Source organism: Girardinichthys multiradiatus, chromosome 18, assembly GCF_021462225.1.
Source record: "Girardinichthys multiradiatus isolate DD_20200921_A chromosome 18, DD_fGirMul_XY1, whole genome shotgun sequence".
Lineage (NCBI taxonomy): Eukaryota > Metazoa > Chordata > Actinopteri > Cyprinodontiformes > Goodeidae > Girardinichthys > Girardinichthys multiradiatus.
Genome location: NC_061810.1, coordinates 40,337,055 through 40,356,153, shown reverse-complemented (window position 1 = coordinate 40,356,153; position 19,099 = coordinate 40,337,055). Strand labels below are relative to the sequence as shown.

Sequence of the window (19,099 nt, the reverse complement as noted above, 5' to 3'; positions counted from 1 at the left end):
CATAGTTTTGATGCCTTCAGTGTGAAGCTACAATATTCATAGTCATGAAAATAAAGAAAACTCTTTGAATGAGAAGGTGTGTCCAAACGTTTGGTCTGTACTGTATATAGTGAAGAGAATTGGTCCTAGTACTGAACCCTGTGGTACTCCACAATTAACCCTGGAGTTTGAATATGATTTATCATTTACATGAACAAACTGGAATCTGTCAGACAAATAAGATTTAAACCAGCCTAGCGTTGTTCCCCTGATCCCTACATCATATTCCAGCCTTTCTAAGAGAATGTTATGGTCGACTGTATCAAATGCAGCAATGAGATCTAACAGGACAAGTACAGACACAAGTCCATTATCTGAGACCATAAGAATATCATTAGTGACTTTCAGCAGAGCTGTTTCAGTGCTATGATGAACTCTGAAACCTGACTGAAACTCTTCAAACAGGTCATTGCTGTGTAAATGCTCACACATTTGATATGCAATTGTTTTCTCAAGTATTTGAGATAAAAACGGCAGATTGGATATAGGTTTCTACTTTAGTAAATCATCTTGATCAAGTGATCCCACATTGTTTTATACTAGCTCTTCATTCACTTTTAGTTATACCTAAAATTTGTACAATAATTTCAATTTTGTACCAAATTTTCTTGTTTGTTTTTTTGAGAACTCAGTTTTCATTATGCTTTGATAAATCCACAAATCCCATGGTACTGGACTCCATGTGGTCCTTTGAAAGAAATTTCAGCCTTCCCAGACAAACTTTGAGAGAATTTTGCTCCTGAAGCTGGCTTATTGTATATTTAGGATAAAAAAAATATAATTGTTATTTTATGGGAAAGCATATTATTTAATGGTTCCAACACAGTCTTGGAAAATCTAAGAAACTATGGAATTTGCTTTGATCATTTTTCCGGACTGAGTATGGAAAAATGTTGGGTTTTCCACACATATTTGGTTATTTTTTCCATTTTCTAAAGGACACAAATCTAATAATGCATCTATAAATAAAAAAAAATAGTGAATTGAATTTTAAGCGGATTCAGATTTAAATAATGTGCTTTGTCTCTGATTGGCCACATCACAATTTGATTTTAACATTTTACTCATTGGTATTTCATTGTTTGATTTACCAGAGGATAACACACTAATTCAAAATCAAAAAAGGGCTATTTCACCGCTTTTTTTGACTAAAGTTCAAATTGAGGTTGAACTAGACTTGTGGCTCTTGTACTGGGTCTGGTTAGGAAGCCAAACAAGGCACTAAAACTGGATATTTTTTTTATAAAATGGAGTAAAGACACCAATGATTGCCAACTGTGCTTTAAAGAATCTGCATTTAGTTTAAGATACTCCAATCTTTATTTTCCAGGTCCTTATAAGTCAAAGTGGTTTAAATTTTACAACGATCACCATTCGAGCTGATAATGGTTCAAATTTTGTTCTCAAATTAATCGTATCTAATGACATGTAATCAGTTAAATATGCTGGTTCATAATCCATTCACAATCCCTGTTAAATTATATTTGTTCTGCATCAGCCTGTCCAGGGATTACAGGTGGAAATTAGCATTTCTGCTACAACCTGGCACCATGCATCTTTCCTTTAAAAAAAGATGAATAAAATTTATATAAATGAAAAGGTCATCATCAAATGTCAAGAATGTTCTAAAATCTCCAGGAAATATCTTGAAATTTGAGTCTGAGAAAGTAAAAATGGAATTTTGACATTAAAATGTGTAGGAACCTTGATAATTAAAGAGGTTTTCTCATGAAAACTGGGATTTTTGGGTCATTAATCAATCATTATGAAGTTTGGTATGAACTGAAAAAAGTTGCTCGAGTTTAGGTAACGTCAGTTTTAAACCACAGCAGTCACAGGCCAGAGCTTTAGGTTGATAAATTTTGATTTAACTTCCTTCTATTATTAAATAAGTTAAACAGAAGTAATAATGTATTATATGAAGTTAAAATCACTACAGTATATCAGCAGACCATGATAGTCTGACCACCTCTCCTGGTGGCCTGTGATGAAGATCAGCCTCAGTGCTCTCCAGTTTCAGCATCTTGGCTATATCTGATGTCTTGCACATTAACAGTAAAAATAATAATAATTTTAAAGATTTACCTGTGAGTAGCCATAATTATAGAATGTATAAAATCCTTTCTCTCCTGTTGTCTGTTGTTTTTTCCCTGTCAGAAATCTGAGACACTTCCAGCTGTGTGCCTTATCTCAGTCACTCATAAATCTCTACTTCCTTCTGCTAAGGTTTTAAAACTATTGATGTGGATAAAACACTTACCGAGCAACCATTATCAATATTAAATATTAAACATATCAAGCTGTTAAAGATATATTAAGATTTATCACTGAAGACTCATGTTTTTTCATGTAGTAACATTCAGATACTTTCTAAATGAAGGCAAAATTCAAAAATTCATTATTCTCTTTTTTTCTATAGACTCCCAATATTTGTTACAAGAAGTATATATATAATGTTGATTTATTATTTAAAGCTAATTTCTTCCCTATGATCTGAACCTTAGGCCATGTCTTGAAATCAAGAATTCAAAATCAAACAAGATCCTCTGTTTTTTTTTTTTTAAAGAACAATAAATGAAGGAGATTTGATCGTTTTAAAACTATACCACACAATTCCAGGTAAAAAAAATGATAAAGCGTAGAGTCTGATTTTCAGAGGCTGGAAAGTGCTCACATACTAAGCAGATAGCTAAGAGATGCAGCTGGGTTCTCATGTAAAATTTATGAGGAGTATAAGCTCCATTGATTTGACCTTTTCTGTTCTTTTGTCCAGTAAGCAATAGAGTGACTGGATTATGGGCACAGACTAAAAAAAAATCATTTGGTGTGAGCATTTGTCTACTACATCTTTCCCTCGGATCTGTTTATTTATTTCTCTGTTTATTTGTGCGCAAGTATGATAGATTGTTTTGATTGATAATAGCTGCCTTCGAAGAAAAGAAAAAATAACCATGTTATTGTTGTTCTTTCTGGGAAAGATAAAGCATTTTTATCATAACATCCTAGAAATCGGAGCTGATGCACTTTGATCTAGAGAGTTATGCTTCGAGTTGCATTTATACATGCAGCCACATATTGCACCTTTTGTACCCCATCAGTTGGTTTTAACTGCTGGGTTTTAATGCTTTTAAGGTCACCGTCCTCCCGCCCATCAGTGATTCCTATCAGCTCAGCCATCACAGTCGGGCAGTGTTGGATTACAGAAGCAAACAGCAACCACTCCAGCTATTAGTGTCCACCGAGTCAGAGGAGCTGCACATTTGCTTTCCTAGACTTTCAGAAAGATGCGTCTAAAAATATAAATGAAATGTACTTTACAAATGCATCTACAAGGCCAGGGAGAAGTTTATGTAAACTCGTCATGGACATGAATCTCTTATTTATTTACGATGATTATAATGACAAACTTTAATGAAGTTTAAACAAAAGAATTCAGTCAACATGTTTGAATTTACTGTGGAGTTTCTTTCATCCACGGAGTTTTGAAAGTATACCTACAGACTCAAATATATACATACACCAATATTTACAGTTAGATAAATGTCCTTTAGCACATTGCAGAGAAATCACTAATTTTTTGTAGGTGTTAACAAACTCATAATGTAATCCTGGCAGAGTATTGGACCATTCTAGTCAGAAATACTGCAGAACGTATCTAAATCAGCTAATTTTCTGGCACAATCCTGGTTTTTAGGCCTAGTTTATAACTTTCTAGTATGGTTGAGGTTAGGGTCCATTCCAGAAGCTAAATGGTTAGTCTGTTTTATCTTTTCATTCAAGCTGATGTTATTTTTTGGATCATTTTCCTGCTGGAACTTCTAAATCTTTTCAAGTAATACATGTCTGACCCAAACTGTCACCTCAGAGGAAAGACAACTGGTAAGGCTGTGCTGGAACAACTAAGGAATCATTAAGGTGCAACCACCAAAGAACAATGGACCCACTGTCGAGCATGGTAGTGGCAACATCATGCTGAGAGCCTGTTTTGTTGTTGGTGGTACTTGAACAGAGCTGTGTGTTTCACCAGGACAATGATGAGAGATCGAGCACCAATGGCAAAAAAACAGACCTTGAGCATTTTAACCAAATATTAGTGAGTGTGTTGGAAATATTTCAGCCTCTATGTAGAATTCTGGCTTTGTGTGGATTAGAGAAAATTCAAAATTTATGTAAAAATGTATCTTTTAAAAGTCCTTGAAGTTTTTTGTTGCATTTTCATGCCCCCCCAACACAAGCATTGAAAAAGTGTCTCTTCAAGTCCCAAATCAATATGATATTCATGAGTGTTTGAAATACCTTCACCAGCACTGTACAATTTGGAATAAAATAAACTTCTAACATGCATTTCTCGCCCCATTAGAAGTGAAAACATTTTAGAGTATATTCCTTCTTTGTTAAAAGAAACTCAGGAAACGATTCAGATGGTCCGGTTCCTCTTTTAGTTGATCTCAATAACATATGAGCCCAGCCTGTATTAAATAACTGGCACCTGATTGACATTTGTTCCTTCATTTAGATATACATACACTTTGCAGTGGGGTATTTTTTATTTATTTATTTATTTTTACCAATAAATGCTTCTAAAGCATTAGATTTGCAAGTAATTTAACTCTCTGAGACAGAGTCTCTCAAAGCCGCGATGGATGGTCACAGCTGAAACAGTGACAACAGTGACAATGATCATCTTCAGAACTTTAACTAGGACAAATATGCTTATCATCCTTTTTTGGATTTCTAAATCTGATTAGTCGCCATGCAATTTCACCACCTGCAAAATAAGTATATATTTCCAACCTGCGTCATCTCAAATACTGACCTGATTTTCCAGTGCAGAGACATGCAGTCTGGACCCAAAGGGATTTTTCTTCCCTAAAATGGTCATGATTTGGGTTGTCCTGGTAGGGTTGGGCTCATTACACAGTGCATGTCAAACGTTTACACACCCCTGTGAAATTGCAATTTAAAAATTACACCATAATAAAGCTTTTGCAGTTTTTTTTTCCATCTTTAATGTGATATCTATGCTGGATACTTCAACAGAAAAACAAACAAATCTGTTAGAGAGAAATTAATAAACAAAGCTGCAATAGCTGGTTGAATAGGCGTGCAGACCCTTTAACAAATACTCTGTTTCATCATATTTTGATGCAGTTTCAACATTTAGGCTTTTGGGGTGCTAAATAAAATTAATTATAGTGAGTCTGATTAACCAGACATTAAGTTCAGCTGCCCTAGGATTTTCTGACATTTGATCATTTGAAGGCTTTTGCAAAAGCCACAGTTTGCAGAGGTTACAAAGGATCAATGTTATCTAACTGTACAAACATATCAGTCAGGAGAAGGATACCAAAAACAATCCACGTTATATTAATACAGCATATGCTGGCACAGTAAAAAACAGTCATTAATAATTGGATAAAATATGGAACAATAGTGACATTACGAAAAGACAAAAACTGATCAGGAACTGTGCCTGGAGGCTGACAGCAACACTCAATGAGCTGCAGGAATTTCTGAGAAGTACTGGCTGTGCTCTAAATGTGACAACATTCTCCTGAGTTCTTTGTATCTCTGGACTAAGAAGTAAGGTTGACAACAGAAGCATTTTCTTTCCAAAGAAAACATTCAAGCCTGGCTCGAAAAAAAATAAAACACTATGTCAGACACAAAAAGCAACCATGCAGATCAACAACAAAACACCATAACCACAGTGAAACACGCTGGCAGTAGCATCACGATCTGGAGACGCTTTTTATTAAGAGTGAAAATGAAAGTTTTAGAGACCCAAAGTTCAGAACCAAACCTAATAGAAAATTTCTGGGGTTGCCTGAAGAGGGCTGTGGACAAGACATGTGCTCAGGGGAGCTTTTGCGTGGTGGAGTGGGCACATATTACAAAGTCACCTGGGGGATTGCTGATATTTCAACCAAAGAAAACTGAAAGCTTAAAATGAATCAAAAAAAGTCAACAAAATGTAAAAAAATTAATTAATCAAAAATATTAATCAAAAAACAAAGTATTCATTTAGGGGTGGGCACACACGTATAACTAGGTTGCTAGAGCTTTTTTAATTTTTTTATTATCTTCAATAAATAACAGAAAGGTACATCTGTCACATTAAAATAAGCTTAAAAATGGGGGTTTTTTGTCTTTTTTGTTTTTACATTTTAACTGAGGTGTGCAAATAACTACCAGGTAGTTAAAGAAGCTGGTGATGCAAATGTTCTGCAGGAAAAATTGGTGGGACTTGTAAATCATCTTGCAGGGACCCAGACCATTTACATTTTGTAACAACTTGACTCAAAGTGGAAGAGCGGAAGAGATTTGATTATAATTTTTGTTCATTTCACCTTTCCTTGCTCCTCTTTGAAAAATGCTTCCATGTGTTTTATGGTCAACAAATATCCCTGAAACACAAAAAACATGCAAATAAAAATTTAAAAACAAGAAAAAGACAAATTGAGATATTTGAAGGACTATGATTAATTGACTTATGTGATGTCACCATCTTGATTGAAAACCAAAATGACTAAACAGAGGAAAACTAACCCTAACATGCTGTTATAAAGGTGACAAACTATATTTAACGTGAGTTTAATTACTTGTTCAGAGTCATCTGGCTAGTTTTAAGTATATGAAGATTTTCTCTGCTTGCATCTTCAGTCAAATTTGCAGAAAAATGTTGTCCCTTTTCTGCCTCCTCCCATGTTTTCAGTTATTTTCTTTGTCCTTAGTGTTTCCTGAGCAATGTAAATGTGCATCACAATAAATTAGAATACCATGTGAAATTTTTTTCTATTTTATTTCAGTGATTAAATTCAAAAGGGGAACTCGTATATTTTCTAGATTCATATGATATATTTCAATGAGTAATTAGTTTTAATTTAAATGATTATTGTTTACAACTGATAACAAAACAGCTATTGCAAAATTGTATCATTGTTTAATACCAATAATTTTCTTTCATGTTAATACAGAAATCTTGGCTTACTGGAAACAACGTCCGTGTAATGTACAGTATGTGCACTCAATACTTGGCTGGGCCTCCTTTAGCAAAAATTACTGCATCCATGCGGCATGGCATGGAGGCCGTCAGCGTGTGGTTTTGCTGAGGTGTAATGGAAGGGCAGGTTGTTTTGATAGCGGCCTTCACGCCATCTGCATTGTCGGGTCTGGTGCCTCATCTTTCTCTTTGCAATACTTCATAGATTCTCTATGGGGTTCAGGTCAGGCCAGTTTGCTGGTCAATCAAACACAGAATCACCACAGTGATTCAACCAGCTTTTGGTACCTTTGGTTGTGTGGGAAGGTGCCAATTCCTGCTGGAAATTTAACCAGCATCTCCATAAAGCTTAAAGGAAGCATAAAGTGCTCTAAAAACCCCTGGTAGATGGCTGCTCTGACTTTGGACTTGAGAAAACACAATGGATCAACACCACCAACTGATATGCCGCCCAAAATCATCACTGGCTGTGGATACTTCACACTGAATTCGGTTCCTCTCCACTCTTCCTCCAGACTCTGGGACCTTGATTTCCAAATAAAATGTACAATACTTTTTTTTATCTTAAAAGATGACTTTCAACCACTGAGCAACACTCCAATATCCTTTTCTCTTTAGCCCAGGTTTGGTGCGTCTGATGTTGTCTCTGGTTGAGGACTGGCTTAGGTAATGCAAAGAGTGCCACAGTTGTTGCTCCAGTCCTGGATATGTCTGTGTCTCCAGCTGCTCTCCACACCTTTACCTCAAAATCCTCTGAAGGCTGTGGTTATCCCCATTGTGCATGCATCTTTTTCTACCACCATTTTTCCTTAACTTTCTACTGATAAGGCTGGATACAGTAATCTGTTGAAATTCCACAACACTGTCAACAGACGACTTCTTTAACAATAACCTCTAGGGGCTTACCTTCCTTAGGGAGACTGTCAATGACTGTCAGCGTGACACAGTCAAGTCTGCAGTCTTCTCTCAGATTTAATTGGCCACAGTGTGACATCTCAATTAAAACCCGCTTTTTATTTTATCAGAAGCAGAACTTTGAGTTTTCATTATTTTAAGCCATAATAATAAAAACAATTACCTAATATATATTACTTTGCATGTAATAAATCTATTCCATACATAATAGTGACTTGTTGGTTTGAATTACTGACAGAAATTAACTTCTCCATGATACTCTAAATCATTGAAATGCTCTTATAACTTCTGATCTACTTGCAACACTTTTCATTTCATGTATGTTTTGCCAACATGCACCATATCAGCATGCATGCTGTAACATCTGCCATTGTTTTCCATGAATTCATGCAACTCCAGGTGACAAATGCTACTGGATCTGAGGTTTTTACTAATGCTGTTGTGGCTTAGCTGTCAACAAACACATGAAACATGGTTCAGATTACCAATAAAACGCTTATCTATGAGCTACCATGCGAATGTGAATAGAATATTGCTTTCATGCTGATAAGGCATAACCTGACTGGCTCTATAAAGGAAGGATCACAGTTGAAATCCCTTATGTCAGTCCAGATTCAAGTTTCTGAGAAGAAATTGTTTTATATTTGGATGCAATAAAATAAAAAATAAACTAAAGCAAACTACATATTCAGAATGTAAAAAAAAAAAATTAATAAGTACCACTTTCCAGAAGAAATGTGTTTTCATGGTGCCACTAAAACTTAACGTGATTGTCTTGCAGCCAAATTAGCTGTCCCTCAACACAATGAGCATCAGTTTAAAGCGCCTTCTGCTCACTCTCTAATCCCCTTTAGTGAAGCGCTATTTGCATACAAAAGGCGAGCAGACACGTATTATCTTCCCAAACACGTTTACATCCCCAGCCTCCTTCTTTCTTCGTTACAATCAGGATTATAATTGCACTTGAGTTTGTGTCTCTACAAGACCCCTTCACCGCCTACCCCTGATGATGATGATGATAAATTAGTAATACTATTAGGCAGTTCATTGCCCGGTTCCTGCTCCAGCCTCAGACTGAGTTCCGAGCTGTCCTTGTGGGGCTCGCTCCCAGCTGATCCCGCCTCTGCTCTCCGGACCCAGCCGGTTCCGTTTCTCCCCTCTCGCTCCCGGACAACAGGTTATCGTCGGACCGGTCTCTGTGCATCTCCTGCATGCTCTCCTCATACGTGGGAAGGTATTTGACCTCGTCATAGGCCGGCAGGTTCGGAGAGGCGAAGTCCCCGAGAGTGCACTCCGGGTAGGGCTCCAGGAGGAAATCTTGGGACGCCGATGTGGGTCTGTGGAAGAGGGAGGGCTCCTCGCCGTGCTCCTGGTTCTGGACCCGGTGGCGGGGCCGAGGGCAGATGATCCTCTGGATGAAGTAGCCCATGGCGAAGAGCAGCAGCAGGATCAGGATGCCAGACAGCTTCCGCGTAAACCAGCCGACGTTGTCAAAGAAGACGTGGATGGGGAGCTTGCAGCAGCTTTCCACGGAGCCGGAGCTGCCGTTACCGGGGACGGGCTGTGGGCAGCACTGATGGCCATCCACGCACTTGACTCCCCCGCAGCTGTGTAGGGCTTGGCAAGCCGAGATCAGGCACGCCGATAAAAGTCTCCTGGTTGTCCTGCCACCGCCCAGCAGACGGGGCTTCATTGCAGCCCTGCGATGCGCTGCGTCTCTCCTGGGTGCAGTGGTGCAGCTGAGTCCTCTCAGGTGTTACAGGACTGCCCTTTTTTTTTTTTTTTTTTTTTTTATCTTCCCAGTCGAGCCCAGATCATGAGCTGTGACAGGCTCCGCAGCGCCGAGTGGGACAGCAGCCGCAGCTGCAACCCCCACCTTGTTGCCGACAACCTGTCTACTGTGGTCCGCATGAAGCGAGTGGGGCAGCATCAGTGTCTGGAGGGAGCAATGATAGGGGTGATAAATAATCTTACATCACTATTACGTGCGGATGTTTCTATTAGGCTCCCTGCTTGTCCTCACACTGTTAAGTTTATTCATGCGATCCTTACTTCTTATTAAATTCAGTTTTACTTTAGAGACTCAGAATCCCATTTTACTCATATGAAGAACCAGCTCTAGGTTTGGTGCAGCGCTGAGAACCTGTGCTGTCTGAGACCTTAATCATCTGCACAAGCTCTGCAACTCCACAGCACTATTAGCAAAATGGCAAACAAAAGCACACTCAGAGATAATAAATAATTATTTGACCATAATCTTTGGTTTGATGTAATAAGGTCTTATTTTTTTATATAATTGTCTGAGGAGCTTGACGCACATTACGGTGCATTGCAAACGTTTCACAACCCTTAAATACTGTTTTTTTTCCTGCAACTTTTAATGTGTTTTATTGGGATTTTATGTGATAAACCAACACAAAGTAGTGCATAATTCTAGAAGGTGTAGCTTGCATTTTCTATCTACCCTGCTTTACTCTGATGCAAATAACATCCAGTGCAAATGCACCTAATTGAGATTCAAACACAGCTGTTCTGTAATGTATGTATCCAGCAGTTTGGAACATGGTACTGTTTTACTGTTTGTTAAATTGTACTTACTAGTGTCTCAGCAAGATCAAACTCTGAGGATTTTTTAATAACAATCTCTGGGTCAGAGTCAGACAAGTCTGACAAATTTCCAACTGTAAAACATAAAAAAACAAACATCAACAAAAAAAAAAAAGAAAAAATTCTACTAAGTGATAATACTATATTCACTAAACAATGTTAGGTCATATCCAAATGCATAAACACAGCATTGGTAAAAACTCATGACTCAGCAGATCCCAAAGCTTTCACGTTTCTAGAAAGTAACTTGACATGTAGGAGCTAATGTATGTATGCGACTGACTTGATTGGTTTATGCCAGTGATGCTTACTTGCACAACTTCAAAATTTACATTTGTTGAAGTTTAGGCAATGTGTGCCAAACTCCACACACAAACATCGCAGCTTACCTTCTTCAAAGTCCCTTTTCAAGCAGATGAAAACTGTAATCCTTTGATATGACTTGCCAACCTCGGCCTTATAAGCAGCAAGGGTAAAAGGTCTTTGTGTCCCAGGGATATTAATGACCTCTGTCCCATCTGGATACAGAAGAAGGAAAGGCCCATCTTTTACATCTTTGTTGAAGTCCTTCATTTTTTTAACAGCCTGACTGAGCAGAGTTGTGGCAGAGATATCTGGGTCTGTTGTAAGGGAAATAGTTCTTCCACGCTGTGGCCTTAGACAACCCTTCTGAATTACCATCAAGCCAACATTTATCTGAAAGAAAAAAGATGTGAAAGACTGAGAAATGTTTAAAAATATTGTCAAAATTGTTCTTTTTGCTTTTAATTATTGTGTTACATTTTGCAATAACAACCTTATGGACCAAATAAATACTAATATCAGTCAAAGCAGAATGATGGAAACCTTTACTTTTACACCACAGATTTGGATACAAACAGATCATAATAGTGGTTGTTAATTTATTAATCAATAGCTGATTTACTATTTTGATTGATCATGAATTGACAATTTGCTATGACTGGTTAACAAGTATTCTGCATAGCTTTGCTACGCTGAACTTTCTTCATACCAGAATCCTTGATAAAAGCTGCTTGTTTTCAGCCAGAGTCATAGCTAACCTACCCCAACTTTTATTTTTCCCTTGTGCTTTAACCCCTTTCTCCCAAGATAAAACTTTTGTTGCTCCTCGTTTTTCTTTTGTCGGTATTCTAGGAAGGTGCTGAAGGCTGGAGTCGGGCAGGGTGGGATAGCCTGTCGTGCTAAAGTCAATGGGGGAAAAAATGACAAAGGTGCACATCAGAGAGATGCATAGCCATATATGCAGACATGCCATACTAACCAGAGCAACACAGATTTCCCTGGTAAATAGCGCCCACGAATGCAACGGACATTTATATTTTACCTATAAATGTTGCTGCATGACTGAAACCTAAGTACACGTTTAATTCAACATTACGGGCACGGTCTGGAAACCGCTAACGTTAATAAGGTACTATAAGACAAATAAACTATTTTTCATGCTTATGAACTTACTTGAAGACCATGGAGTAGCTCCAACACATATTTCTTGAATCCTCTTGCCACAGCTGCTGCAAAAGTTCGGTGACAGCTCAACCAACTCTTTTCCGCAGCTTGGGCAATACATAGCGCTGTGACTGTCTTCCCGCCTATCCGAACATTGAAAGAGCTATAGCCTTAACTTCTGGTCCAAAAGCCAAAAGTGGCGTCATCCAATCAGAGATTTCCCAGGTTTTCCCTCTGGGACCTACCTCTTCCCTTTAGTTAATGTTGTTGTGTTTTTTGAAATGTCGTTGTGTATTATAATTTGTAGTTGTGTTTAGTAACTTGTTGATGTGGTTTGCACTTCAGGGCCACCGTACTAAAGGCTCCAGAGGCTTGTTAAAAAAACATTAGAAAACAAACATCTTAAAGCAGTCTTAGGTTAAATATCAGTATACTGAGCATTGGACCTTCCAGAGGGAATTGTTAAAAATTATGTCACACCTGCAAACCAACCAACACATAGCCATTGACCGAAACCAGCGGGTCAGGCAAGGGGAGCTGTGGAGGAGCAGCAGAGATCCACAGCACAGATAAGAGAATCTATCGAGAGGAAAGCTATTAGTAGCAAACTCCAAAAATGGGATCCTTACAGATCGGTGGCAACAGGAAAGCCAAAGCCACAAGAAGTCCGATTTGAAGCTAGCTGAAAGCTATGTAAGATACTTTGTGACTTTTGCCCAAGGACTGTTGGAGAGACGCACCACCCTCCCACATTCCTGCACTGATAGAGCAAGGGTTCCCAAACTTCTCAGCCTGTGACCCCCAAAATAACAGTGCCAGAGACTGGCAACCCCTAAAAATACATGTGATTTTTGTACTCATTTGTTTATGGTACATAGAGTTAAATAATTATATGAATTAATTTTTTTAAGAACATTTGATTATTTATTGTCATTATATATTACTTAATTATTTAATAGGACATTTACATTTATTTCATATTTATTTATTTAATTTTGTCCCTTTTGGTCCTCCATACTCCTCAGCGGTCACATCAGATGATTCTGAAAATCATCTGGCGATCCCACAATTGGTATATCTGCTGGTTCCAAAATGCTGACCCAGGGTTTGCTTTAAACCAGTGCCTTTACACTGGCCCCCCCTGGCTAAATGGCCACATATAACCAGTGATAGCAAATGCCTCTGATGAAAGGCGCCAACAGCGCTGCACGTCTCATAAAAAATGAATAGTTCTTGCAGTGTGGGTTTGTAATGGACCCTCATTAGAGGAGAAGCTTGATTCACATTAGCTCTGCATCATCCAAGAGCACCATGTGTATGCAGCACTAAAGGACATACCCATAAAACTATCTCTCCGATTTAAATAGTGGTCCCCTTGAACAACTTGTTAATTTTACACCAAAGATGTTCTCTTGGATACCTTCCAAGAATGACACGGCTCACAAAGTGGCTCTACTGAATGCAAACAGATTAATTACATCACTCTGCAGAAGTTTTTTGCACTGTAATGGTGCAGTAATATCAGTCATTTTGTGGCTGCAGAGACTGGGCTGCATCTCTTTACAAAGACCAGCTTGAGCTGAATATGAAGTGAGGATTTGGGCTTTTCCAGGTCTAATAGGGTTTGTTATAAGCGAGAACAAGACAAATTGACACCCCTTGACTTTCATTAAGCAGGTCTGAAATATTAAGATGAACTTGCGTAAAATCTTTATAGTCTAAATTCCTGAATTTCAGCCTGTCCTGTCACTTTGTGCTCATGTTTGTGATCAACCTAAACAAAGCCTAATGCAGCAAACACGTAATCTAATTCAGTGAGCATTATGACGTCAGATTCAGCACAAGCAGAGCATCACATTTCCTTCTCTAGTCTGCTTGGATTAGGGAAACCCGATCGTTCGGTGGGCTTGTAATCAAATAAACAATCAATATTCTCTGGACAGTGACTGAGAGTTCACCACCGCCTCCCTTCCTTTTAGGCCAGTTTTTGATGACTTTACCAGCAGCTGTTACACCTCATTACCTTTTACTGACAGTAACACCGATAATTGCTTTTAATCACAGCTTTCTCCCTGCAGGATCTGGGAAGCAGAAGCAGAATAAAGATGCAGAACTCGCAGTATAAAGGAAAAAAAAATAGGGTGTTGGGATTTTTAGTTACTTAAATCCAACCCAAAGAACCATTTAAAGAAAAACAAAAACAGTAAAAACTTTATTAATCAGAAGGTAAAACAAAAGATTGCTATATTCACTTTAAATTTACTTTAACTATCCATCAAAGTAACTCTGCTCCTTCTGTTCCTCTCCATTTTGTTCTCTTATTTTGGCCTCCTCTAGTCTTTTTATACTAATAGATATATTGTTCTAGAATAACAGCCTGTAAAGCCTGGTCTGCATATGTATTCAACCCCCCTGAGTCAATACTTTTTTGAGCCACATTTTGGAGTTTACCTACCTGCCTTGCAGCTATAGCTCTCTTCGCAAACTGTCTCAAGCTCAGTCAGAATAGATGCAGACCATCTGTGAACACCAATTTTAAAGCCTCGCCACAGTTTCTCAATTTGATTTATGTCTGGACTTTGACTGGGCCATTTTAACACGTGAATATGGTTTGATCTAAACCATTCCATTGTAACGCTGGCTCTATGGTCGTCGTCGTCCTGCTGGCAGGTGAACCGCTGCCACAGTCTCAGGTCATCTAACAGGTTTACTCTCAGGATCGACCTGATTTTAGTTCCACCCATCTTCCTTTATTACAGACTAGATTCCATATTGCTGCTGAAGAAAAGCATCCCCACAGTATGATGCTGCCACAACCATCATATTTAAATGTGGGGAGGGTGTCTTTATGGAGACTAGAAAGTGTGACTTTGTTCTCATCTGACCGGAGCACCTTCTTCCTCATGTCTCGCCATGCCCCCTATATAGAATCTAATAAGTGCTATCATCTTGCCTCTCATCCTTTAAGGCCAGATTTGAAGAGAGCTGGACTGATAATTGTCCTGTCAACAGATTCTCCCACCTTAGCTTTGAGTCTCTACAGCTCCTCCAGAGTTATCAGAGGTCTCTCGGTAGTTCTGTTTTAGGACGATATATAAAAAAATGACTCAATGAGATGTTCAAAGCTTGCAATATGTTTTACGACCTTACCCAGATTCAAACTTCTCCACTCATTTCTCTCTGACCTGTCTGCTGTATTCCTTGGTCTCCATGTTGCTGTTTGTTCACTTATGTTCTCTACAAAAACTCTGAGGCTTTCACAGAACTGGAATTATACTGAGATTAAATTACACACATGTAGACTCAATTTACTATTTAGAGGGCTTCTAGTTTTTTGTTTTTTTTGCAGCACTAGAGGCCTTTATTTTTTTTTTCATCCTTCAGGAAAGAGGGCAAAGAGAGGGAGACACATTCAGCAAAGGTCACCTGGCCCAGGACTCACACCCAGGACGGCCACATTGAGGACTATAGCCTCTGCAAATGGTCGCGTGCTTAACCCCTACACCACCAGCGCCACTCCTGGCTTGCAGTTTTTATTAAGAGGTACCCAAGGAAAAAGGCCTGAATACAACTGCATGCTCCACATTAAGGCTTTTATTTGAATAATACTTTGACTGTTTCATGCACTACTTTTTGTTTTGGTCTCTCACATCAAATCTCAATAAAATACATTTGTGATGTGACAAAACATAAAAAAGTTTCACAGGTAGGAATTGTGATGCAGGCACTGTGCATACAAGTGGATTGTGCATACACAATGCAGCATTACTTGCTGACAGACGTAAATGTACACACCTAAATCTGTTAACACAGCTGCTACAATAAATACCATGCTCCTGTTGCATTGACCTACGTAATAAGACAGAGTTCCTCCTGTGTGGCCAACAATTAAAGGCATAACTTGCTGCCTATTCTGCATCAGTGTCATAAATTTGCCACACTGTATGCTTTTATCAGTCTGGCACAAAGGTCCCTTGTGTTGTGCTCAGTAATGCAGTCTTATAGGGTCCATTAGCTCTGTGCACAGATGAATGACGGCGTTCATTTTTACTTGTCATGGACACTGATGTACGGCTCACCCAGCATTCAGTGTCATGGTTTTCATGTTTGCATTAATTATGAAATAAAGAGGGCTTTGTCAGGACTTTGGATTATTAACAGACCCACTGGAGGTTCTGGATTTCACTTTGTCTGCTGCAGAGCAGAAGTCAGAACCTCAAGGTTACAGGACTCTGATACAAACTTTAGCCTCCTTCTTTACTTGCAACATATGAGAAAAAAAGACATTGATGATTAATAATTGCCTGGATTTAATTGGAGAATGTCACTGTTGTTTGTTTCATCTGAATTTGCAGTAAACAGAGTGCCGGTGCATCATGTCTCTCTGGTTTACAGTGGTGATATGCAGATACTGTACATGTCTGGGTTACTTGGAGTGCCATGCAAACCCCTTGAACTTTTCCACATTTTGTCCAGTGACAACCACACATTTCAATGTTTTTTTAAGAAAGTAATTTAATATGATAGAACAACACAAAGTACTTCATAACTAGAAAGTGGAAGGAAAAGGATACAAATCTAATTCTAAAAGTGTGGAATGCATTTGTATCCAGCCGCCTTTACTCTAAATTGTTATGATTCTGGCACGTCTGTTCTACCCTGTCTCCCTGGCTGCAATCAGCAGATTAGATGCACCTGGTGGCTGCTGCAGTGTAGTGCAATCTGTGGAATGCCAAGCACCTGTGTCTTCCTTGATATATACTGACTCTGACAAGCAGATGGTGCCAGATTTTTGAAAGCCATCGTGTGAGTAGATATCCAGCGTTCCTTCCTGTCTGATCATAGTTCTTGACCTTGCCTTGCCTTTTGGATTTATGCCTCTGCCTGCTCCCTGTCGGACTATTTGGATTTTGGTTGTCGACCTTGTTTCCTGCATCTGGTTTATGCCTCTACCTGCCCCTTGCCTGACGCCTCTTGTTCCGATCGTTGACCCTGTTTCTGTCCTTGGATTATTGAGCCAGCCTAGCCCTCGGATTATTCAGCCTGGAGTCACTTCTTACCTGTGCTGTGGAGATCACCGCCTGCCACCCACTGAGGTTTCCCCTCTGGGATTCAAGTTCCACGCAAGACAAAAGCAGTGATTCCTGGAAGCTGTGAGGAGTGTTACCTGTGTGACGTTTTCCTGTGGCTGAATAAACCTTTTAAACTTTCAGTAGTGTGTCTGGCTGAATCTTGGGTCCGCCTTTTTCTAATTCATAGCATAAGTAAAATCCTGCGCAACTAGCTGCCTTCAGAAGTCTGTTTTTAATTTAGGAATCAATCAGAGAAGCATTTAAGAGACCCACAATAACTCTGGAGGAGCTGCGGAGATCCATGGCTCATCCGCAGGAATCTGTGGAAAAACTATTTTTATACTTTCAAAGTTCTAGTGACCTTTATGGAAAGGTGGTAATTGGAAAGCTACTGTTGAAAGAAAACCAAAGAAAGTCCTGTTGGAAGTTATGTAGAGGACGCGGGAAAACTGAAGGTCACATGAGACTGAAGCCAAGCCCTATGGCCTACATGCAAAATACCTTGTGTACTGGAGAACTAACCCATCTCTCTGCCCGCACAATGGTGGTGGCAGCATCATGATTTAGGATTGTTTTTCTTCGGGGCGGAAAGGGAAGCTGATTAGAGTAGATGGAAATATGGATGAGCTAATCACAATCGAATTCTGGAAGAAAACCTATTAAGGCTCCGTGAAACTTTAGATTTAGGTGGAGGTTCACAATCCTAAACATGCAGCCAGAGCTACAATGAAATGGTTTACCATACTCACATGTCGGAATGGCCTATTTAAAGTCCAGACCTAAATATGTAGCAAGACTTGAAAAAAGCTTTTCTCAGATACTCTCGACCCAGTTTGACTAAGCTACAACTACATTGCAAAGAAGAATGGATACAAGTTTTAGGCTCTAAATGTACAAAACTGGTAGAAACTGGTTTTACTAATTGAGGGGGCTGAATACAGATGCACGCCACAATTTTCAGAATTGTATTCATTTTTTGGATTTTGTTGCCTTAGTGGCATTTATTCATACAGGAAATGGGCAGAGAGATGGGAGAGAGGGAGGAACTGCAGCAAAGGTCCTAAGGTCGGGAATTGAAGACTAACAGCCTTTGTATATAGGGATTCCCACTGTAGGCACCACTTCCAGATATTCTGTTGTAATTGCAAAACCGTATACCATTTTCATTCTGGTTCTGGGGGTATAAATACTTTCATGGCACTGTATGTAGATGCCATTGAGTGTTTTTGAATTTCCATCGTCTTAAACTAATAAAAATCATGGCCTGCAGTCATTGTGGATTGTGTGAATCAAGAAAGTCCCACAGCTATTTCACACCCACGTACTTCCTCTAATCTTATCACTCTGCTGGCTCAGGGGCCTCAGAGCGCACAGTCTGCGTGCTCAGAGCAAGCAGTGACCATGTTAATGTTATAGTTTCTTCAAGTGGGTGTTTTTGTATGGTTTCAACGCTTACCCAGGTCCCATGACCATTGCTGGTTCTTGCATGAATGCCGTCCTGGGCAAGCTCGTCCTTTTGAACAGCCCATATTGTTTCTTTACAAAACTAATCCCTATGTTTTTGTTTCCACAATTAGGTTTTTTCCAAATCGAAACTACTCTAAAGACATTTTTTATCACTGTGGAATAAGTTAGTCTGAGTTTGACCAGTCTATATGTTGCAATCTTCAAGCTGGTTTCAATGTAAAACAATCCAGATGCTGAAAAAGCATTAATAGTGCTTTTTTTAGACATTGAAAAAGTTTTTATGAACCTCCAGCTATGTTTTCTAGAACCCCTGTTCAATGTAGAGCAATCCAGTACAGATTTGCAGTATGTTAGACTTTATACTAGAGATTATCAAATGTAGTCCAGACTCCTTAAAAACACCAGTAAAACAGCCTTTAAATCTTCCACTGAATAGAAACTGTGTATCGGATAAAAACTTTATTGTCTTTAGTGTTGTATGGCCAAATTTTCATACAATCCCCAGTCATGATTTACTGGACAAAAACAA

At 38.9% G+C, this 19,099-nt stretch overlaps 1 protein-coding gene across 1 annotated transcript; it reads right to left on the bottom strand.

The window, feature by feature from the left end:
- Positions 1 to 5,023: 5,023 nt before the first annotated feature.
- LOC124883447 (uncharacterized membrane protein C3orf80 homolog) lies at positions 5,024 to 16,651 on the bottom strand. The gene has a single exon (XM_047390546.1). The coding sequence runs from the start codon at positions 9,648 to 9,650 to the stop codon at positions 9,027 to 9,029; it is 624 nt and encodes a 207-aa protein (XP_047246502.1). The 5' UTR covers positions 9,651 to 16,651; the 3' UTR covers positions 5,024 to 9,026.
- Positions 16,652 to 19,099: the final 2,448 nt, after the last annotated feature.